At 52.9% G+C, this 24,559-nt stretch overlaps 1 protein-coding gene across 3 annotated transcripts in view; it reads right to left on the reverse strand.

Moving 5' to 3' along the window:
- Nucleotides 1–24,559, reverse strand: part of TFCP2L1 (transcription factor CP2 like 1) — a 54,870-nt gene that overhangs the window by 15,412 nt on the left and 14,899 nt on the right. For all 3 annotated transcript variants that reach the window (XM_039234908.1, XM_039234909.1, XM_039234906.1), the window contains 6 exons: nucleotides 8,519–8,595; nucleotides 7,920–8,025; nucleotides 7,125–7,231; nucleotides 5,716–5,868; nucleotides 2,515–2,625; nucleotides 206–297 (listed from right to left, as the gene is read on the reverse strand). In XM_039234908.1, the coding sequence (XP_039090839.1) occupies nucleotides 206–297; nucleotides 2,515–2,625; nucleotides 5,716–5,868; nucleotides 7,125–7,231; nucleotides 7,920–8,025; nucleotides 8,519–8,595 (646 nt within the window). The remainder of the gene's footprint in view (nucleotides 1–205; nucleotides 298–2,514; nucleotides 2,626–5,715; nucleotides 5,869–7,124; nucleotides 7,232–7,919; nucleotides 8,026–8,518; nucleotides 8,596–24,559) is intronic.

The following is a 24,559-nucleotide window of genomic DNA, read 5'->3' on the forward strand; positions in this document are numbered from 1 at the left end:
GAGCTGCCTGCTCATACTGGGGGAGGGCTGTGCGCTGCTCCAGCACACGGTGTGGACAGGCCCGTGTCCATGCACAGAAAGCTGTGGGAACGTTTCAACCACCACCCGAAACACAAGTCAAGGCCAAGGTACTAAGATGACGCAGAAGGCAGCCCGCCCCCACGACCACCCCGCGGACTCTAAAGGGAAAACACGGCAGACGTACCCTTCGCCGAGGCCAAAACTGTTTGGAGAACCATTGTAGCTGGGGGACGGGGCGCTGTTCACCTGGTAGGCCATCTCGGGCCACGGGGAGCACTGTGGAAAGAGCACAGGGCAGTGGTGACTCGGGGCCGCGGAGCTCAGGGGCATCTCGGGCCGCAGCCGCCGTCGAGGCCATGTGTAGCATCACAGAGTCCTAACGGCAGGCCGCCTCCTCCCGGGGCCCTCGCGAGCCGCACGGAAGGAATCAAGCATGGCAGACAAGAGCCGGAATGCTCAGTCACTCCTGGAGCCAGCTAAGCGCGGCGTGTGCCTCTCTGAGCCTCCCTGCACTCCCGCCGGTGAGGCAGAGAAACCTCAGCAGCCCCCCAGGTCCACAAGAAGGGAGCCAGCTGCCCAGACACAGGGGTCCAGGCAGCCTGGATACACGTGACTTCCGAACACAAAAGGCATCAGTAAAGCTCGGTACTAAAACCTGCACCGTTTGACGCCAGAGTCAGCCGACAGGCCTCGGAGAGCAGAAGGCACCCGCTCCAGCCCCAGGGGCGGCCCCTCTGAGCCATCATTCTGTGCGTGCTTAGGGGGGCCCAGGAGTCCTGCTGGGAGCAAGGGAGACGCGGTCCTTCACCTCCGAGAACCCCCTGGGCAGAAGCAAGGAACGAGCCTACATGAGGCCCGCCCGGAGACAGCAAAGCCGTGCGGGTGGACCCAGGGTCCGTTTCTTCCCTTCCCGGTGAGGATGCTGACTTGGCATGCTCCTGAAGATCTGCTATCGGCCACTGGACCACGGGTGGGTCAATATTTAACTGTGGTGAGTGTGGGCTGGAATCTCTTGGTGCTAAATCAGGGAGCCAAGGAGGAAAGCCACACTGTCACCTCACAAGGTCATGGGCCAGGAGGGTGTTCTGATCAACCACACCACACTCCGACAAGGGCTGGGGATAGGGTAGGGGGGTCCTAAAGCACCCCCGGACCTCTCCTCCACGGGGGATGTCAGAAGACAGCCAAGGGACAGAAGGCTGAGGCTCAGCCAGGAAGGGAAGGTAGTTCTGAGAGGAAGGGCAGTGGGGGCATGGAGGTCACCGCCCGATGGCATCACCCACAGAGGGGACTAAGGCCTGGGGCCTAATTCATAAATGCGGGCCTGGCACTGCTTGGCTCCCCCTGCACCAGGGTTCGCTGCCCACTGCTATCCTGACTTACGTGAACACCAGAACTAGCTGTCTGGGCCGCAAGATTAGCTTCTGGAATATTCTGTTGCAAACACCCTTCTGCCTATGGCTTATTACACACGCTCACACACACAAAGAGCTCGTCAGCCAGGACCAGGACCAGCCACTGTTCTCTTAGATGCTCAGTGCCCGGGCCTCCCCCTTAACATGGCCTTAACCCGGCAAGGGCCGGCACCCGGCCTCACGCGTCTGTGGAGGGAGGGCCTTTCCAACTATTCAGCGAACACAGGGGCACTAGCTGCTCTGATCCCAGAACACGATGGGGAACGGTTGTTTAAACAAACAACAGAGCCCAGGAAGGGGGGCCCCAGCGGCGACCCGGGACAGCAGGAAGGAGAGCCCGTGACGGCAAGGACCTCAGGCGCACCCTGGACGGAACGAGGGCTGGAGCAGGTTGCTGTCCGTGTCAAGGTTAAGGGGAAAGCCATTCCAGCATCCGTCCAAACCACTGAGCGGCGAGCCCTCTCTGACAAAGGAAGCCCGCGGGCCCTTCTAGCACAAGCACAGGCCCTTGGCGCTCCCGGGCTGCAGCAGCCAGAGCCCAGGAAGAGCCCGCATCCTCCTGTCGGCCATCCAGCCGCACAACAGAGGCCACGCTGCTGGATGAAGAACTAGAAGGCTCTCTGGGAACACAAGGGGAACAGACCCCCGCAGGCTATAAAGTCACAGCACAATGTCTTGTGTGCGCTGTTATGTAAAACAAGCAGGCGGGGAGCACACGTGTGTGAGTTGGTTCCTTCACAGACAGACTCGGGCCAGAAGCAGGTGGGCCCAGAGACACCAGCTGCCCCGGGCGGAAGCTCGAGGTCAGGGCCCCTCAGGGAGAGGTCTTTTCCAAGGTACGTATGCTCCCTTGTACCTTCTGGAGTTAGGGCCTTTACCTATTAAAAAACTAATAATAACCTGATTCTGAAAAGTACAGATGCAGCACAGAGCTGGAAGCTCTTTTTCATCGCATGAACACAGCTCCGGACCCGGGGACCTGCCACAGTTTAACGGGCACTTTCGAAGGAAGCATTCCCTCCAGGTGGGTGGTTTCGTCCCGCTGCTGGCAGGAGGCCTGGGCCCTGGGCCGGCTTACCTCGGTGAGAATGGTGCTCTCGTAGGACGGCTGGTACTTCTCCTTCTCCTGGGCAGTCCTCTTCTCCATCTTTTCCCGGTCGGTCTTCTGTTTCCGGTCGGCTCCCTTGGGCTGCAAGTGCAGAGCACAGAGGTCCAATTAGTCCTAGGTGGGCAGAGGCAGCTGTCAGAGAAAGACCCAGGGCTGAGTGACAGTCCCCATGGCCCGCACATGCCCTGCCTCGCCCGGGGCCCAGGAGCCCAGGCAGGGTCTGTCACCCCCCCAGGTGGCAAGCCCAAGGCCTTCTTCCTAAGCTTTGAGCCTCCCCACCTGAGGGCACTCACAGCCTACCCCAGGGCCTGCCTCTTGGCAGCTCATGGGGAATGTCAATGCCACTGGCCCCTGGGCAAACCATTGGGAGCAAATTCCAAGGCATCCCTCGGTTCCGAGTATGGGGAGTCTGGTCTGCACCTGCAGGCTGGAAGAGCCTGGACACACGTGAAGTCCTCTGGACCCCCAACTCCTGCCACCTCTTCTCGGGAAGCTCGCCGCTCACTCGGCCGCCCACGCAGGGTGACACCTCCATACTGACAAAGCCTGACCTGGCGCCAAGCAACCGTGAGCAACTTTCAGTGGGGCCCGGGCTTCACAAGCTCCAGCACGTCATTCACTTACAGATAAGGAAACTGAGGCTCAAGTCACTTGTCAAAAACAAAGAGGAACCTGCTTTAGCTGTTTGGGGTCTTACAAAAAGAAAGAAAAACTGAAGCAGAACGAAGTGTGGAGTGGGTGAGAGAGTGCCCGGGTGCGTGCCACCACGTGGCTGGCCATGGCAGCCCTGTTCACAGTCGCACTCTGGACAGTCGCAGCCTGGTTGGTGGCTTCAGACGTCAGGACTCCAAGCATCCACAGCACCCAGGGGGAGCAGCGTCACCGCATACGCGGCGGGCAGCGGTGTGTAGTGACTACAGTCCATTCTCATGTCCAGCGGCACCTTCAGGGACTCCTGCCCCAGAATATACCACCCTCAGGCTAGAGCTTTTGGCTCCCGGGTCAAGGACACTTTAGGAAGCAGCCCTCAGGGTGACACGAGACCCACATTAGATAGAGGTGGGTCTGCAGGGAGTCGGGTCATCTGGGGACAGGAATGACACATCTGGGGCTCCAAGAAAGAGCCATGCACGCGGGCCCCATACCGCCTAGCGCCTGCCTCCCTGCTCCTGTCCCTCACAGGAGGGATTCGCCACTCAGCAGATGTGGGGCAAACCTGCGTGTAGGCTGGATACTCAGCCCAGAGACGCCTGGGCAGGGGCGGGGGGAGTGTGCGGTGGCTGGTCAGAGAGGGGTCCGCTTGTCCGTTCAGAAGCCCTGATGGACCCACCGAGCCCCAGGGCATGGCCCCAACAAGCAGGAGGCATCCCAGTGATGGGAGGGGTGGTGGAAGAATGGTGGATGGGTTGGCGAGACTCCGCCCGGTGCTTGTGCGCACCTGCTAGAACTGCTTCTGGGTTGGGGCTGGGTGCATGGTGTGGCCACACCTCCTCAGGCATTCTGAGAAGCCAGATTCAGGGGACAGGGGACCCTACATCCCTGCAGGGGACGCCAAGGCCTTTCTTGAGCCACTCAGACAAGGAAGCCTCCAGACCATTAACTCCAGGTGTGTAGTACAGGAATGTGGTGGGCAGAGCACTGGCCCCTGAGCTTCTGCCTCAAGGTGTAGAAAGGGGAGCTGGCATGGGGCCCAGGCACTCCAGGAGCACAAGACACTGTCCCTCTCTCCTGCTTCCCAGTGCAGCACCTGACCCCTAGGAACTCCACTGGATGCACGCCTGAGGACAAGTGCGGCCAGAGGCACCACGGATGTGCTCTGTATATGACGAGGACAGAGGGGTGACTGGAGACAGGCAGAGACCTCCAGCAGCGTGGCCGGGGGGCTGTCCATGGGAAACCATGGAGGGGAGGGCTGTCCACAGGAAACCACAGTGGAGGTGTCCACAGGAAACCACTGGGGAGCCGTCCACTGGGGAGCCATCCATGGAAACCACTGCGGGGGGAGGGCATCCACGGGAAACCACAACTGTGCGGCCCCGGGGCAGGCATTAAGTCCAGAGGCTGTGGCAGCAGACCAGCTAGGAAGAAGCGTGTTGGCCCGAGACGGCCGCGTCCTCATCCCTAGGACCCATCAGGCCGTCACCCTACGTGGCAGAAGGGGTGAGGCTGCATGTGGACTGAAGCGAGCGAGCAGTGTGGGGTGAAAACAGGAAGGCTATCTTGCGCTATGCCTGGGCCCCATGCAATCACAGGCCCGCAGAAGGGGACCAGGGATGGAGGGAGGAGGTAGGTGCGGCATGGCAAGGAAAGGGCCCGGCCAAGGAGGCCTCTAGAAGCTGGAAAAGGTCCGGAAAGGGATTCGGCCCTCCCCACACCTTGCCATCAGCCCAGGAGGCCCTTTCAGACTCGGGGCCACGGGCACTGGGAGACAAGAAATGTGCGTGGTGTTAGGCCCCTAAACGTACGGTAATTTGTTACAGCAACAACAAGGAGCCGGTACAGTGGGTCTGAGTTCAAGGAGTCGTAATCCTGAAGCAGGGCTCCAAAGGGCGCTACCGCAGCACTGCTAGCTGACCAAGGCGTCTGATCCACATGGCCATGACCCTGCACCTCCCCGGGGCCACATGGAACCCTGGGCTGTGTCACCAGCCACCAACCACAGTGAGGGAGTATCGGTCCAGACAGACAGATGACAAGTAGAGACAGGAAAGGCAGGGGTGAGCATGGAAGGGAGGAGGGGCCTCCAGAAACGTTTCTTTCCCTGACGGGAGGTGGCACGGCCTGGGGCCTCCCGCAGGGGGCCTCCTGGCTTCATTTTAAGGAGAACCAAGCTACTGCAGAACCTGTGGCCAACTACCAAGTACATGGGAGGAAAACAGAAACCTAAACTCATTCAAGTCCACACATCTTATGAAGCAGAGCTGGGTACAGCCATCTGTGGTGACGGAGACGGAAGGCACCCAGCACAGAAGGACGCCCATGCCGGCAGGCCCTTCACCCCGGGACGTGCCACTCCTGCGGCGGAGCCCTGTGCTACAGGGCCGCCGAGCCCCCTGCTGGGCCTTGGGTGGGGAGGGGACTGTGCAGGTCAATGCTGGCGTCACTGCCCAGCACAGGTGGCAACCTGTGGGTGCGTGTGACCCCGGGCAGGACGTGGCACGGATGTCCCACCTTGAACACCTTGATCTGGCAGCTGGCAGAGTGCAAGTGTGCCGCGTACTCCCCGTTCTCGTTCTGCTTGAATGTATCGATCTGTACCCGGAAAGGCACTCCCTTCTCGCCCCCGTGCTTCCTCGGGGTGAATTCTGTGCTGATGCAGTGCACCTGCAAGGGGAAATGTGGGCCAGAAGCAAGAAGAGGGGTGGGGATGGGCCCTGGGATCCGCAGGGGCCCCTCCCCACTGAAGGGTTCCCTCCCGCCCAGGCAGGTGCAGGTCTGTCTCAGCCTCCCCGCTTGGCCCCGTCTCCACGCTACAAAGGACACACGTTCCCACTTCGGTCCCTTGACCTCGGAGGCCCTGCCTGACCAGCTAAGTCTTGCCATTGCTCAGGCCCACGGACCCCAGCAGCCCCAGCCCTCGCTTCTCTCCCCAGGCAAACCCCACAGACCACAGAGCAGGTGGGACCACAGCTAAGCCCCCGTGGCCCCAGGGTCCAGGTTACTGGGGCCGGGCAGAAGCATGACCAGGAAGCTGGCGTCATTTCTGTATTTCTGCTAAGTACCTACTACGCGAAAAGGCTCTCACTGTGTATTCATTTTTTTAACACTATAATAATGCATTACTGCGGTAATACGACAATATTGCAATAATGGTTTTAAAATCCAGTAAGAGGGGTGCCTTGGGGGCTCAGTCAGTTAAGCAACCAACTCTTGGTTTTGGGTCAGGTCATGATCTCATGGTTTACAGGATTGAGCCCCACTTCAGGCTCCATGCTGAGCACAGAACCTGCTTGGGATTCTTTCTGTCCCTCTCTCTGCCCCTCTTCTGCATGCACACATGTGCGTGCTCTCTCTCTCTCAAAATAAATAAACTTTAAAAAAGTAAACAAGTAAAGTAAAGGAAGAATACTGTAGTTATGTTTTTTAAAAAAAGTCACTAACTTTTATTGAGCAATTACTACATACGGGCCAGGCACTGCAGTAATACCTTTATGCTCTCTCTCTGATTCATAAGACAGGTAGAAAAACGAAGAAGCTCAGAAAAAGACATATAGCCAGAGAGACCGCCCATGTCAGCCCAGAAGCACAGGGGCCCCACCAGGTCCCTGAGTCCCCCCCAGGTGCCTGACCATCAAATAATGTAATCATAGAAACTACCACAGAAAAACATTTTATTTCATATGATGTATGCATACTAAGACACGCCTATTTTGTAACAACCTTATATGTTGATAGGCAGACTCCACCCAGGACTCTACAACAGGCCAAATCCTTTTCCAGCCCGCGCCTGGGCCACACTCCTGCACCCCTCCCCTTCAGGGTGTGTCCCTGCAACAGAGAACTGTAGCCCACAGGGCCCTGCAGATGGACTGGGCCCCGAAACTCTCAGCTTCCCCAGAGGACAACCTCCCCCCGCTTACCTGGATGAACGCAGAGGCTCTCTTCGAAGGGTCCCACAAAAACTCAACAGCGTTCAGCTGGGTTGGGCTGGCCCTGGGGTCCAAGATACCAACAGACAGTGGAATATCTGCACACACATACACAAAAGTGCAACTGTCAGCCACTCCCAAATACTTAGGGAAGGACTCTCATTGCAGGTCTGAATTCCGTAAGCACCATCTGAAATGCTGAAAGTTCTGAAAAGTACATTTTGCATGATCCATTTGGCAGAGAGCCGGACTTGAAGTACTGCGAAGCTATCGGGAGCCTCATCCCGATTTGTGTGACCAGTCTTTCTAGTCAGCTGCAGACGTATCGGTGTGCCTGACTGCCCGCTGGGGGCACTGCCTGCAGCTAGGGGGTCTACGCACCCTCTTGTCAATCTATGTTCTAAATTCCGAAACCCAGATGGCTCCTGGGGTTACAGATAAAAGACCATGGACCGTGCCTAAGACTCCCACATCTGTCTCTGTCGCCTATCTCCGTGACGCTGAGCTTCCCTCATCACAGATCAGATCCTTTCCAGCAGGGCCCCCTGCAAAGCCTGCTGGGCAGGGGGGAGGGGACTGCGCAGGTTAATGCTGCATTCGCTGGAAGGGGAAGTCTCCCAGGACAGGCCTGAGGGCACAGTCACCTGTCCGATTCCCACAGCATTTTGCCCAAGGCAGGAGTGCACTGAAGCGTCCCCCCGACAGGCGTGAGTCCCACTCACGGTATCCAGGAAGAACCCCGATGTGCCTGCAGTGCCTGGGCCCCCAGGAGTCCAGGGGACTCACCGATGTCCAGGATGCGGTCCCCGGGCCGGCTCCACCGCCATCCTTCCAGCTGCTGGTGCTCCGTGTACTGCAGCCGGCGGTCATGGAAAACCACTCGGATGATGCTCTGCAGAAGGGGAGGCCAGCAGGGCACAGCTGAGTGTGCGGCCAACCAGGACCCAAGAGGAACCACCTACCAGGGCAAATGTCCTACCCTTCAAGACCAAGTCCCCACTGGCTGGAGCCTTCCTTCCCAGCTCTCAAGCTCTGCCCGCTTCTCCCCCGCTCATGCAGTGAAAATGATGGCTATCCCTTTGTCCAGGATTACCAAGTGCTTTACACGCATGGCTGAGCTATATACCTTTTGTGCAGATGAGCAAACTAGAGCTCAGGGAAGCTCAGTAAGTGGCAAAACCTGGCTCAAACCTCAGTCATGTCCAACCCAGAGCCCGCTCCAACAGCCCAGGTCCCTCCGGTTCACAGTGCCACCAGCTTGCTCCTGGCCCCTGAGACAATGAGCTTCGGAGCTTTCCCCAAACCTCCTGAGCCCCACCCCCACAAGCCCAGGTTCTCCTGGGGACAGGGGACGGGGATGGATGGGGATGGCCCCGCAGCCTTGCCTTGACATATTTTGTGTTCAGATCTTGAAAGTCTCCCAGCTTCCGGTTCTCCAGCAGCCGGATTTCATAGGACTGACCTAGAGGGAGGTTAACAATACATTTTCCATTTCTGAGTGTTTTCAAATCTGGGGTTCACCCAGATAGAGGCCTCCTTAACCTCCTGAGTGGCCACCCAGGCCTTATGGCCCCCAGGGGACAAAGCAGAGATGTCAGTCCATGGCCAACTCCAATGGACTCTCTGGAATGCACACCCCAGCTTGTCCATGCAGCCTGGTTACCCTAGGGCACCCCAAGACACAGCACTTCTACAGTTTTCAAAGAACCGGAATTCAACAAAATGGAGTTAACATTTAATTTATGGAACATAACTTCTCATTTCTTCATAAAGGACACCCTCCATTCACCAGGAGGGAGAACACAGCCACTCACCCAAATCCACATTACAGCAAATAACTGACCATGCCCTTCCCGAGCGCAGGTTAAAGGAACGAGTAAGAGCCTGTTAAACATTGTCTCTAACTGCAGAATGAAAAGCATTTTCCCAAGTTAAAAGAATTTCATGTATTTAAAGGGTGTGGGGATTCTAACCAGCACAAGCTGGTTAAAGAACATATGTGGAGCAGAAGACCGATCCAGAGTAACAGAGAGAACCTGAATCTATGAATCGCATTTGTGAATAACCTGAAGGTGACTACACACGTTTTATTAGGAAATAATATACAGTCTGAATAAGCAGGATACACCATATTTCTTGAGAGTAAGACCATATATCAAATGATGCCAATTTTTCCAAGAGTAAATAAGCGTAGCCACAACTCTAAAACGTCCTAATACATTTCACACCTAACAAAGGATGGTTTACAATTAAGAGAGAATACCTGATTTCATGACTGGTATTGGTAAATCTGGTTGGCTGTTTGAATTTTTTTAAGATAGGGACAGACTCACAAGAAGTTACAAATACAGTACAGAAAGGTCCCGAGTGCCTGTCCCCCAGTTTCTCCAGTGGCATCTGAAGTCAAGTACAGTATGTTATCAAAACCAGGAAACTGGCTATGGCACATGCAATTCACCAAACTACAGAACTGACTCACAATTCCCTGGGTTTTACAGGTATTCACCTCACAGCAAATATCAAAACAAGTTCCCACTGGACTAAAAAGTAAATTACCTAAGGTTGGTTTTTATTTTTTTATGTTAGAGAGAGACAGTATGAAGGGGGAAACGCCAAAGGAAGAGAGGGAGAGAATCTTAAGCAGGCTCCAGGCTCTGTACAGAGCAGCTCAATCCCACACCTGCAAGATCATGACCTGAGCTGAAATCAAGAGCCAGACGCTCAACTGACTGAGCCACCCAGGAGCCCCCAATTTCTTAAGGTTTTATGCAAACATAAATCATACTTAGCTGACACTCAATAGGTATTTATATGTATACATACACACACACACACGCACACACAAAACTTAAATGCAAACCGCACAAACCCAGCGGCTAGCAGCTTTCAAATAGCTACAACAGCCATGATTAGAAAAATCCTAAGAACCCCCGGGGTGGGTTGCATGCTGCTGCCTCCCAGAAGAGGTCTGTCCATACCCTCATCTCCAGAATTGTGAATGTCATCATCCTGTATTTGGAAAAAAAAAAAAAAAAGTCTTTGCAGATGCAATCAAATTAAGGATACTGAGATGAGGAGATACTCCTAGATTATCCAGAGGTCCCTACATCTAATGACAAGTGTCTTTGTAAGAGACACATGGGGGAGACAGAGAGGAGAGGAGATAATGCGGCAGCAGAGACTGGAGGCCAAAAACACCTGGACACCCCCCCCCCCAGCAGGAAGGTGCAAACACTGGCTTCCCTGAAGCCCCAGGAAGGAGCATGGTCCCACCGGATGTCCCACTTCCAGCCACCAGAGCTCCGGGACAATAAACTTCTGTTGTTTTGTTTTAAGCCAACAGGTTTGTAGCAATTTGTAAAGCAGCCACTGGACGCTAACACGCTCCTCCCTGCAAAGAACAGAAAGGGCAAGGCACAGGCGATGAAACCATTCCTTCCAAATATCTGCTGACAACAAGCACTGCCAGACGCCACCCGAGTTGTGGGGACTCGGAAGTGAGCAGGACGGACACAGGGCTGTGGGCCGCGGAGCGCCTTCCCACGGCTCCCAGCAGGCCTGGAAACGGGACCAGTGGACACAGCAATGCACCAAGGCCCAGTTATCACTCAGGACGATGTGCGGGGCACCCTTCCCATCAGAGGGAGGAGGCGCAAGCCCCGAACTCTCATCCTGCCTGCCTGCCAGTCCAGGAGACGCAACCTGCTGACCTACCCAACGCTCCTAGCTTTCTGCAAGAGCCTGACTTTAACATGCGTTTCCGGGCTCCGGAGCCAACACTCTGTTAACGGTGACATAAAATGGAGCCTCACACACCCTAACTGGGTTTCCAGTGTCCTCCACCTTCTCTGAGGGGAAATGTAGCAGCTCTGGCACAAGGCCTGAGGCACCAGGGGTCATCACTCGGGGCTTACAGGTGCCCCAGGCCTCAGTTAACACTGACTCCAGGCCCTGTGGGACAGCCCCAGCTCAGGCACACCGAGACCCCTCATGCCCCATGCAGGGCAGTTTTGAGCCTGAACATAACAAGGGACCTCGAATCTGGGAGGGGAGCTAGGGGGCGGGGTCCTGGGTCTGGGGTTACAGCCTCTCCACCAGCCGCAGAGACAGGACTGCGTGCCTCCCCCACCCCCGCCCCGCCCCGCCCCTCCGGTCTCCCCCCCTCACCCTCCCCTCCTCCACACCCACACTCCAGGGCCCCTCCCTCCCATGCCTGCCTGGACGCCAACCCTGGGGCCGGACCGACCTTCTGAGCCCAGCTCTCACACAGCACCATCAGAAGACTATCGCCCACGGTCACACACGCGGATCAGCGAGGTCATGAAAGCCGAGCTGGCCTGGGCACGGGGGCACCTCTCTGCTCAGCCAGGATCATTCTGGGGCAGGGGTGGAAGCCATGGGAAGCGGGCTCCATGAAGGCACACAGTGCATCTGTTCTGCTCACTACTATACGGCTCGGCCCACAGCAGACACTCGGCAAGTGTGTGCCTCAACACGACTTCTGATTCTCTGCGGTGCTGTTCTGTGCTGGAACTGTACCCAGGGTTTGCAAACCTGAGACACGCTCTGGCCCTCAAAGGCTAGCGGTCTGCTGTGTTTTATCAAAGTCCTCCTATAAGGCAGAATTAGGAAAATCTCCCTAAGAGACAAAGAGACCCAAAGTCAGGCAATACTCACAGAGAACTCGGGGGGCGGGGGGGGGGCCAAAGGGGTTGAACTAGGAGGTAACATTTAAGATGGACTTTGAGGAGTACGCAGGATGTGTAGAGCGGATGGGATGAATGAGTAGGTAACCCCAAGCAGAGCTGAGGCAAGGTGGCAGGAGGGGACAGGCGTGCCGCAGGGGACAATGACTGGCGGCTCCATTCATTGGGCGCTCACAAGTCACACAGCCTGTGACACGGGCCCCCCTGAGCAGAGGGGCAGAGGTCCCCTGACTTGGGCACACTTGGAAGTGGCAGGGCCAGGAGCAGAAACTACATCTGTTTCCAGATCCTACCACACCCTAAGGTGGGGGTGTCGTGTGCCAGGCAAGGGACATCTGTATTCGTCAGGATTCCCTCTCAACTTCTCTTTTCTGGGAGGCATCGGTTTGCCTACAGCACCTCATGGCTTAGAGGCCATCCCCACCCCAAGTTAGGATGGGTTTTTTTCCCCTTCCGCCTTCTCTCTAGGATTAGCAATAAAGAGGAGTCTTAGGATGGGCAAATCAACTTGGGGGCGAGTCCTGCAGAGGGCATGTTGGCCCAACTGCCTGGTCTATAAAACACTGTGTCCCACATATTAAACAACCTGGGAACGATAGTAAAAGCCTGTTCTAATTCCAGAATTGTAAACTGTGACAAAAGAAAAAGAGGTTGGCCCTAGAATCAAGGAAATGATAGGGCCATAAGTAGCTACCATTTACTTTTTGTGCAGCCATGTGCCCGGACACTCCCAATAGTGCCCTAAGGAAAACCCATCATTGCTCCCATTTTATAAACGAGGAAATTAAAATTAAGATCCAGAGAGGTTAAGAATCTTGGTGAAGATCAAACCTGGGTTTACCAGACTCCAAAGACTGATCTCTTAGCCAAATACTCCACACAATCTCTAGTGGCTTCAAAGGTCCCTTCTGGTTCTAACATTCAAGAAGTCCACTTTCTATTTCCTCCCAAATTGATATTCATCTTATTATATAACCCTCTCCCACACACCTAAACCTTCCCGTTCCTTTAAGGCTTGAATCCCTAATATCCTATGATGTACCTGTTGAACCAAGATGCACCTTCAAAGTCTAACGGCCATGGAACCACACTGTGGCATGAGGTCGGATATTTGTTTCCTGAGGATAAACCAGTGTCCCTGAAACACTCCATTTAAAATACTCCAGGGGCACCTGAGTGGCTCAGTCGATTGGGCATCCGACTCGACTTCAGCTCAGGTCATGATCCCAGGGTCATGGGATCGAGCCCCGTGTCAGACTCTGCTCAGAGTGTGGAGCCTGCTTAAGATTCTCTTTCTCTCTCTCTGCCCCTCTCCCCAACTCATGCTTGTCTCTGCCTCTCTAAAATAAAAAAATAGGGGCACCTGGGTGGCTCAGTTGGTTAAGCATCCGACTTTGGCTCAGGTCATGATCTCACAGTTCGTGGATTTGAGCCCTTCATCAGGCTGTGCTGACAGCTCAGAGCCTGGAGCCTGCTTCAGATTCTGTGTCTCCCTCTCTCTCTGGCCCTCCTCAGCTTGTGCGCTCTCTCTGTCTCTCAAAAATGAATGAACGTTAAAAAAATTTTTTTAATAAAGTTTAAAAATAATATTAATAAAATAGTCTGAAGATAGAAGGTTACAGTTACTAAAATCATGTAATTTGGCATGAAAACAAACAAAGAGAAAAGAATAAAAAAGCCAGAAATAGGCTTTTAGATACTTGGAAACTTGATCTATGACAGTCAGAAAAGACAGACGTTTTTAAGAGTGTGAGATAACAGGTTATCCATATAGAAAAAATATATCCCCACCTCATGCCATATATAATAAATCAATTCTAGGTTAATGAAAAACATGAAATAAAAGCAAAATCTCAACATTTCTAGAGAAAATGAGATTCTTTTAGGACTATGGTGTAGGAAAGGATTGTTTTTAAATAGACATAAATACACAGAAGAAAAACTATGTCCTTTATAGCATATAGGAAAACCACGATGACATTTATACCGAGACACTTTTGAAAGCGCCAACGGTGCTATTAATAATTAAACAGTCTCTATACGTGGAGCTTGACCTGGAAGACTGGGCCATAATGATCACTCTACGGCAAGAGAAAACGATCGACACACACGCACGCAGACGCAGGTCTGTACAAGTCTGCGGGGTGACGCAGGTGAGGTAAGCTCCCACCTTACATCCGTGGGAGGGGCGGGGCGAACATCACAGCCAGACGGTACCAAGTGCTGGTTCCAGTGTAGAGAATGGGGACCGGGAGCTGCTGAGGGAAGTGTTACACTGACAGAACCACTGTGGAGAAGAGTCTGGCAACAGGGTTTCGTCAAGGAGGTCCAGTTCTACAAGCATATCTGAAAGAAGCACGTGACGTACATCAGGAGACAGACAAACACCGCTCACAAACACTGCTCACTGTGGTGCTGCTCGCTATGGGGAGAAACTCAACCACTATCCCTCCAGCACCAGGAAGAGAGATCCGTTAATTCTGTTATTTGACTTGGAACGCAAGGGCACGCAGCACTGAAAATGAGCACTCAAGGGACACATAGCAATGTGGAGAAATCTCAGTCACAATATTGAGCAAAAATGGTACATGTAAAGGTGCCTGGCTGGCTCAGTCGGTAGAGCGTGCAACTCTTAATCTTGGGGTTGTAAGTTCAAGCCCCACATTGGGTGTAGAGGCTACTTAAAAACAAACAAGGTTTTTTTTTTTAAAAAAAAAGGTACATGGTGACACATAAGAAACTACTTAATATAAAGTTTAAAGACACACAAAATGGTGCCATTAGTTTTGATGGCTAACTACGCAAGGGAGTAAAAACATTAAGAATCTGGACATTCAAACCAACCCCAACATTTCAAACCAACTCCAGTGTCACCAGCGGTTTTGCCTCTGAGGAGGGAAGAAAGGCAACAGCAGCAATGGAAAGAGGGAAAATCAGAAGCAAATTCAGCAAGGTTGCAGAAGTGTGTTGCGCACGTTGAGCATTATTTGTTCTCCTATGGTCTGCAGTACTCCATCGATCTGAAATTAACACACACACACACACACACACACACACACACACACACACAAAATAACAGAGCAGAGGAAGTACACTTGGAGCGGGCTGTCATCCGCACTGCGTTTCGGTGCTGTGTGAGTGTGTGTGAGTGTGTGTGAGTGTGTGTGAGTGTGTGTGTGTGTGTGTGTTCCGACTCCCCGCCCCCACCTCAGAGGGAGGGTCCCTTGAGCTCCATTACTCAGCAGCTGCCCTATACCTCCTACTGCCACCTGCTTTGTACCCAGTGACATTCTGGGTGCAGGGCGTTGCGAGATGCTAGCCGGGCAGCCTTCATCACCCTCATTCACACACCACCCCACAGTTCTGCCACTGAAATGAACTGCCTGTGAGTGAGGATCCTATTTATTCCATCAACTCACCTTTTATACTTAGTTTTGGAAAGTGTGTGCCATACCTGCATACAGAAAATCATCATCACGTGCCAGAGATAAACAGTAACTGAAAAATTAGAGAGATGCACCTACCGCTGTTTCTCTGCATACTCACCAAACTGCTTTTGGGAACCTGTGTGGAGCCTGGGCTTAGAACTGGACCCACCACCGACTACTGGGTAAATCACTCCGTTTGTGAGCCTCAGTTTCCGGGTCTCCGAAATGTGCACGCCGTTGGTATTTAAGGCAGAGGGTGGTCGGAGGTCTGAAGGCGCACCCAGCGGAGAGCAGGGGAGCAGCACGTAGGTCTCTGGAGGATCTCAAAACCTCCCTGCACTGAGATCACTGGCGGACAGTGGACAGCCCGGCACAGCAGTGCCCCCCCCCCCCCCCCCCCCCCCCCCCCCCCCCCCCCCCCGCAGCTGATGTGGTGCCTCCTCCCCCAAAGCCTTCAGGGCAATTCGCTCCACCATCCCCCGCCCCACCCTCTACTGTGGAGCAGTTAAAGGCCTTTTAAAGGCTAAAAGGGAAGGAGCCCCAGGGCTGGCACTTGGTGATGTAAACTAGCCCTCAGCAGGCAGCCACCAGGCCAGGAAGGGGCTGAGCTAGAAGAGGGGCAAGCTCAGGCCTCACATCCATCTCCCCACCTTGACCAGCAGTGCCCTGGCCACCCCTACCACCTTGGCACTCCGGCTTCAGCCCTCAGGGAGCAGGAAGGCTCCCCAGCTGACGCTCAGGAGAGGAGGCTGGGCCACCATCCCCAAGGATGGTTTGGACCCTGCCCAGTGGGCCCGGACTCTATTCCAAGGGGTGTAGAACCCTCCCTCACCCCACCCTTAATACTGTGTTCAGCCTCCGACCCCGCCCCTTTGCCCTTCCTGCCTCCACCCTACACCAGTACTAGCAGAAATGAAAGAGGGTAAGGCAAGGGCTCTATGGCATAGGAGGGCAACTTCTTTTCCAAAGAAAATATACACCTGGCACTTTACACTGCATCCCGTCCAGACAAGTGTTCAACAGACCTCCCCCTCCTCCCTCTTCCCTCACGCCCCATGATATCTAATGCCTTCTGGCCCAGGCCTCAGCCAACTTTCCCCCCAAAGGGCCAGGCAGTAACTACGTTCAGCCTTGTGGGCCACAAGGTATCTGTCACAACTACTTGACTCAACCATAGACCATAAACAACTCGTGAATGAATGGGTGTGGCTGTGTTCCAATAAAACTTTATTTATGGACACTGAAATTTGACTTTTTATATAATGTTCACTCTTTCTGCTGATCTCTTCCTCCCTCCCAACTTCTGAGGATGCTTCGCCGCTTTGCCCCTTGGCTTTCTTGCACGACGCTACATCGGAGCTCCTCAGCTAGGCCAGAAGCTCGAGGACAGACCGGCTACTGGTTTACCTGAACCAGATTTGCACGTGCACGCACACACACACACTCACATTCCACCCCCTTGTACAGGAGTGGCATATGACAGGCGCATAATTAATGGTGGCAGATTTATCTTAACGTCCTTAAAGCAAGTACCAGAGCTGGAACTGGCTGGACACAGGAAGAGGAGGAGCAGGTACCCAGCCTCCCTCATGGTCAGAGAAATGCCAAATGGCAATAATACAATGCCAATTTCATCTACCAGACTGGCAAAGATTTAACCGACAGCTAGCATCCCCAAAGGACAAACTACAGGGCTGGGCTCTCAAACACGCTGGAATGGAGGTAGGAGGGATTACGTCAGAGCCTACTGGCCATTTTGACAATACCCATCAATAGGGAAGATACACACAGTCTATGATGCAAATCCCCCAACCACAAAGTTGCTGAATGATATGTACATGGCATAATTGCGCTTTTATTTTTAAATGTTGTACGTGCCCCCTTATATTTCTGTGTCTAATATATGCTGTCTAACAGCAGACAGAAAAGGATCCTTCCCTCTTAAATTACATACGTCTTCAGCACTAATGTTGCTGAAGACGAGAAATATATTACATGTGAACCTGAGAAACATAAAACAAACAGTAGGGAATGCCTCACACTGTTACAGGCATGTAACAGGTGCCCTTAGTGACCATGATTGGCATTGTCTCCCCCCAGTGTGAGGCCAGTACCCAAAACCCAACCAGACAGGTAGGCATATGGGTAAAAGTCTTCATCCAATAAACAGAACCCCAAACACGTGCAGACACAGGACCCAGTGTTTCTGAGAGGTCACCCTGACAACCCACATTATGACTGTGCCCATTTTAGAGGTGAGGATACCAAGGCCCCAAGAGGTACTGATGTACCCTAACAGCAGAGCCTGAGCAGACTGTGGCCTGGTCCAAGACAGGAAAGGGGAGGGGAGTCAGGGTCAGGTCTGATGCACTGGAGCTGAGCCTAGATGCTCCCATGTCCCGGCAAGTTCGTGAACTTCTCTGCATCTTCCCCTCTTCATCTGCCCTTTGCAGAACAGCCAGCTGTGAGACTGAAGGATTTAACGTTCTCCCAGCCCGGCCTGCAGCACCAGTCCTGGGGAGCACCTGCAAAGGGCCTGAAATGCGCTCTCAGGTACTAAGCCCGAAGGTTCATGCACTTAGCACAGCACTCCACGCTGTAGAGCTCTGCACATCGCGTGACCTGGCCACCCAAGGCCACCCAAGGTCACACAGCCAGGAGGCAGCCACACCGGGACACGCTACCCGAGGCTCTTCCCCACTGTCTGGGGGGCCGGCAGGGGACACCTCCGCTGCCCGGAGCAGACCCAGCCCTGCCGGCTCCCCCAGGCCGCAAGCGCGCTCTGCCCAGTGAGCGGAACCTAGCACAGGGCCTCCTGCCCAGATCACACTGTTCCCAAGAACAGGAGGCAATTGCTGGGGCCGGCCAAGATTTAAAGGTTGTTTACTTTCCAACAGTTAATGCTTTGGGTAATTAATGCCACATGAAACATAATGGAGGCCATCGCTACCCATGAGAAGGGAGGGTGGCCACCCACAGCCGGGCCGTAAGGGCAGTAGAGGAAGCACCGACACCACACACACTGCGTCCCGCACGGGAGTGTGTCTTCTCACCTGCACGTGGGCGCCAGCGTACCAGCGTGCCGGCATAAGGCAGGCTTCTGCGAAAAGGCATTGCCACCAACACGCCCAAGTCTGGATCGTGATGGCCTCTCTCCTGTGTGACCTTGGACAGGGCACTCAGCCTCCTCTCAGCCACTTATGCCAGGGATGAGGCACCATGCCTGGCACACAACGGATCCCTTACACACATACGGTAAGTACGTGTGCATATGTACGAGAGTAAAGGTGTCCGTGTCCTAGAAACTCTAGAGAAGGGGCCGTTTCCAGGGCTCAGAAAGAGGACAGAAAGGGGCGCCTGGGTGGCTCAGTCAGTTAAGCGTCTGACTTCGACTCGGGTCATGATCTCACGGTTCGTGGGTTCAAGCCCTGCGTCGGGCTCTGTGCTGACAGCTCAGAGCCTGGAGCCTGTTTCAGATGCTGTGTTTCCCTCTCTCTCTGACCCTCTCCTGCTCACGCTGCCCCTCTCTCTCTCTCTCTCTCAGAAATAAACAAAACATTTAAAACAATTTTTAAAAAAAGAAAGAAAGAGGACAGAGAGCCATGTCAGTGTGACATGGAGGCCAATCTAGGGGAGCCCCCACTAGCCACAACTGGCACAGACTGTGCAAGAACTCAGAAACAATAGTGTTGAATTTTAACACAGAGAATACAATAAATATCCACAGGTCCATACTCGTGAAATAAATAAGTGAATGCATAAATGAATGGTAGAAAAGAAAAAGCTCCTTCCGATAGCAGCATTCCAATTACTAATTGTAGAAAGAGAGAAATAAATAGAAAATCACCATTAAGCAATGCTACAGTAAAAATTGGTACAAAAATGATCAACCAAAGTTGATCTACTAATAGTGAGTATAAGTCTGGGGCGCCTGGGTGGCTCGGTCGTTTAAACGTCCGACTTCAGCTCAGGTCATGATCTCACGGTTCGTGAGTTCCAGCCCCCCCCCCCATCAGTCTCTGTGCTGGCCGCGAGCTCTGAGCCTGGAGCCTGCTTTGGATTCTGTGTCTCCCTCTCTCTCTGCCCCTCCACCACTCATGCTCTGTCTCTGTCTCTCTCTCAAAAATAAACATAAAAAAATAAATATAAAAACATCAAACAAACCAAAATTGAGGGCACTCTACCAAATGACTAACCAGTAAGCACTCTAAGTCCGAAGGTCACAGAAGACTAGAGAAGACTGAGGGACTATCCCCAGTTGCAAGGGACTAAGGAAATCAGACAACAAAATGCCACGTGGGATCCTGGATTGGATCCTGGAACAGAAAAGGTCAGCAGTGGAGACACTGGTAAAATGCAAGACTAGGAGAGGAAAGAGCCTCACACCAATGTATGTACCTGATTTCAATCATTGTACCATGTTTACTTATTTTTTGAATTTTTCAATTTCTACACCCAACGTGGGGCTCAAACTCACGACCCCGAGACCAAAAGTCACACGCTTCACTGACTGAGCCAGCCGGGAGTGCCCCCCACCCACCCCCCGTACCATGTTTATAGGTGATGTTGACATTATAGGAAGCTGTATAGAATCCTGGTACCATTTTGGACACTTTGCTTGTACCTCTTAATCCCCCTGACACTTTTAGTCTAAAATTATTGCCTTCTCCCTCCCCAGAACGTTCTGGATTCCTCAGTCCCACCTAGAACTGTGGATATCAGACCTAGATAGGACCCAGAAATGGTCATGCTCATAAGCTGGGAATGGCATGTCTTTTCCCCTATTTTATTATCTATTTGTTTATTCCTGGTTCATAGGAAATGCACTGATTTTTGTGTGTTGAACTTGTATCCAGCCATAATGCTACACTGAATCTTTAATCTATTAAAATGAATAATGTGTAACTACAGCTTGCCAACCTATTTCCATTTACCTGGTAAATTTAATGGGAAGTTAAAGTAAGCAGTAACTGCATCTGGTTCGACTTAATAGAATGGTTCTCATAGATCAATAAGCAAAAGGGCAACAGAAAAATGAGCAATGGATAGAAACTGCCAGTCTTTTGTAAAAGAAATGTAAACATATAAAAAGATACTCAATTGCACTCCTAACAGTTATGAGAAACTAAGTAAATGCAAATTAAAATAAGGAGCTTATTTTCTCTATGCGTATTAGAAAGGTTTCAAAGGCTGACCGCGTAGAGCCCAGGCGTGGATGTGTTGAAACAGGTACCCTCCCGCTTGGCGCTCGGCTCACAGCGGAATGAATGGTAAATTACTAGGACAAAGAACAGTAAAGAGAAAAAAACCCAAATCTCAAAGATAAGGTCAGAACCGTGTGAGTCACTCCATCACCTCCCCTCCGCTGACCTGCCCCTCACCACATCCTGGGCTGACGTGCCCTTTGCTGACCCAGACTTTGGCGGCAGGAGCCAGGTTCCTGGTCGCTCATATCCCAGCCCCCAGCATTCTGGCCCTGGGGCGCCCCATTTTCTCTCTCAGCCTCTGGTGTCAGGTGAAGGGCCCTGTCTGTGCAGCCTCCACACAACCAACACCTCTTCTGTCCCCTCCCCTTCCTTCCAGAAGAGGAAGCACCAGGGAACAAGACAAGGAGCTGCCTGTGGGTGGAGACAGGGGGAGGGGGGGCAGCCCTGGGTACAGAACGCCTGGGTCCTGGGCCACATCCTGGCCTGGCCGCCGGCTCCCTCCCTGGGAATGCCAAAGCAGAGGCAAGGAATGAGAGCACCCCTCCGGGTGGCCGTGCTGAGGACCTGTGTTCTCAGCAGCTCTAGGTGGCCTTACTGTCTGCCCTCTGGCCACAGCAAGAGCAGAAGGCAGATCCCCAGAGAGAGTCGGGGAAGCGGGTCAGAGAAATCTCATGATGTTCGAGCCTCTGGCGTCCGTTTGCTTCTGCGGCCAGGCTGCAGCCATGCCCTGCTCTGTGTGATGCCAGCAGACAGCCACCACGGCCACCACCCCATCCTGACACCGTCAGAGAGACGGACGACAACAAGGGCCGGCTGTGAAGAAACTAGAACCTTCCTGTGTGCTGCTGGCAATGTAGCATGGGGCAGCTGCTTTGGGAAACGGTCTAGCAGTTCCTCAAAGACTGAAATGGAGTCCCCGCGTGGCCCCGAAATTCCGCCCCTACGTGTATTCACGAAATGAAAACACAGGTCCACACAAAAACTTGTACGTGAATATTCATAGCAACATATTCAGAAGATGCCAAGAAGTGGAAACAACCCCATATCTGTTAACTAAAGAACGGATCGATAAAATCAGGGCCACCCACACAACAGAGTATGATACAGCAACGAAGAAGCATGAAGTTCTGACTCATGCCACAACACCCATGGCCCTTCAAAACACACAAGGGGGGCCCGGCAGGCTCAGTCAGAAGAACATGCAATTCTTATTCTTAGGGATGTGAATTCGAGCCCCACGTTGGGTGCAGAGAGGACTCAAAAATGAAATCTTTACGAAACAAAACAAAACGTTATGCTAAGTGAAGGAAGGCGGTCACAAAGACCACCATGTGTATCAGGCCATGGATATAAAGTATCCGGAACAGGCAAATTGTTAGATAGAGATCAGACAGTGGCTGCCGACCCCTGGGGATGGGGAGGAGGGAGGGAAAGGAGACTGCTTGCTAACAGATGCAGAGTTTAAGAGGGACAAAAGTGTTCTAAGATTAATAGGGCTGGCGGTGTGAATTATTTAGTTGATTATATTAAAAAACATGAATTGTTTACTTTAAGTGGGTGGATTATATGGTATGTGAATTGTATCCCAATAAAACTGTTTAAAAACAGAGAGGCCAGGGTGCCTGGGTGGCTTAGCTGCTTGAGCATCTAATTTTGGTTCAGGTCATGATCTCACGGCTCGTGATTTTGAGCCCTACATCAGGCTCTGTGTTGACAGCTCAGAACTCACTTCGGATCCTCTGTCCCCCCTCTCTCTCTGCCCTTCCCCTGCTCCCACACACAGTCTCTCTCTCCCTCTCAAAAATAAACATCTAAAAAAAATAAAAATAAAAATATCAATCAATCAATCAATACAGAGTCCAGGTTGAGCTGGTCTTACCCCGCCCTCCTTTCCTGCTCTCCTCCCCTTCAAACAGCTGTGGAAAATGGCCAAACTTAGCAGCAGAAGAGAAGTCACATTTACTGAGACCCAGCAATACACCTGACATTTAAGTAAGATGCTCTTCCTCCAACATACCAAACTGTAAACTTTTCCCACCTGTACAGTGACCGGAGTTTATGAACCCTGGGTACCCTGTCCCCCTAAGCCTTGCTGATGGGCTGTCCCAGGCACTAGGTGCCCAGGGTCCTAGCAAGCAGCCATAGCCCACAAGTTACTGGCCAGGGGCAGAGTGCAGAGCCCGCTGGTGACCACGCTGCTGCTGCTCATGTGACAGCTGCACTGTGCTCTGAGAAGCGCTCTGAGTTATGGGCACAAGGATCAGGTCCGTTTGAGGTTCCCCCGGGGATCTGGGTACGTGTTAGTTTGACTGCTTTTGCAGTAAAAAGCCAGGGTACTTTGTAGGAAAACAAAAGACTTACTGGCCAAGTTAAAGAATATGTCAGGTCGGCGGGGGGGTGGGGAGAAAAAAAAAAAGAATATGTCAGGTCAGTGAGTGGACTGAATGCATTACAGAGGCCCCGGAAGCGTCCCCGCCATGCGGCGCCAGTCCTCCGGCACTGCGAACTCTGCTTGGCAGCACGCAGCAAAGTGACCGGTCCACCTTGTCACCAGGGGGTACGGCAGACCTCCCTGAGTAAGAACAGAAAAGTGAGTCCCCTAAAGTTTCATTCTACGGAGTAACGATGGCTTGTCCGGAAGAACAAACATGGTAGCTCACAGAGGCATCAAAACCCTTCCGGTTCCAAGTGACTGAGGCCAAAAACACCTAAAAGATATCCCAGAAGGATGCTGAGCACTGACATAAGCAGTGATTGGTTTCGATGAAAATGGTCACTTGCCCACGAAGATGCTCAAGCAAAGAGGGCAGCTAAAAGAATAAAGTGACTGCGAAACAACACACAAAGGGAACTGGCTAAAATCTCCGAGACGATACACTCTCTGGCTCTGCTCAGAGATCACACAAGTGACAGCAATGTAACATCAGACAGAAAGAGTCACAAGTCAGATACCAAAATGACAAGAGATCATCTTGAAGAAACTCAGTGATGCCATTAACATTTCCCTAAAAAGCCTAGAGAGAGAGAGAGACAGGATTTCACAAGCGATGTGACAAAAAGTAAGTGCATAAAGCACCTGAGGTTCAAATCAAGTCCACGACCAGAGGGGGCCGCTCTCAGGTGTGGGAATGCACCGGCCGCAAGGCTGGGTCATAGAACTATGGCCCAAGGTCGGCCCTTGGCGACTGCGTCTAGATCAAGGACACGCAACTCCGCAGGAACCCACAGAGGAGGGCATTTCCGGCTGAGAAAGAGGAGGCTTCCCCATGTGCATGAACACGTCAGGCTTGCACATCTGAACTTCGGTCCTGTGGGAAGGCGGCCAAAGCCCCGGAGTGCTCAGAGCTGGGGCGGCTCCCACGAGGAAACGGCTCCAGCCAGCTTGCTGGGGGGCCGGGCGTGCAGACTGACGGGAGGATCGGTCAACGAAGAAAACAATGGCTGAAACCAAGTCTGAAATGGAGCTTTTCTCCAAGCAGCTCCTTTGTGCCCACTGTTCCGCTTGCAGCCCCGGGCAGTGCCCAAGGTCATGTGTTAAATTTACCATGTTTCTGGGGTGCCTGAGTGGCTCAATCAGTTAAGCGGCTGACTCTTGATTTTGGTTCAGGTCCTAATCTCGAGTTTGGGAAGACTGAGCCCTGGATCTGCCCAGAGTGCGGAGCCTGCTTGAGATTCTCTCTCTGCCCCTCCCCCACTCTCTTGCTCTCAGAATAAACAAATATTATAAAAATTAATTAACCATGTTTCGATGCTCTGGCATCTGGGGTCTTGCTGATGCAAACCCTCCTAGGGCGAGACAGTTCTCAGAAGATAAGTAACTACCCTTGGGGTGCCTGGGTGGCTCAGTCGGTTGAGCGTCGACTTTGGCTCAGGTCATGATCTCTTGGTCTGTGGGTTCAAGCCCCATGTCAGGCTCTGTGCTGACAGCTCAGAGCCTGGAGCCTGCTTTGGATTCTGTGTCTCCCTCTCTCTCTGTCCCTACCCTACTCATGCTCTGTCTCTGTCTCTAAGACAAACATTTAAAAAAACTTAAAAATAAATTAAAAGGGGCGCCTGGGTGGCTTAGTCGGTTAAGCGTCCGACTT

The sequence above is a fragment of the Hyaena hyaena genome, unplaced genomic scaffold, assembly GCF_003009895.1.
Source record: "Hyaena hyaena isolate Hyena2069 unplaced genomic scaffold, ASM300989v1 scaffold_91, whole genome shotgun sequence".
Taxonomy (NCBI): domain Eukaryota; kingdom Metazoa; phylum Chordata; class Mammalia; order Carnivora; family Hyaenidae; genus Hyaena; species Hyaena hyaena.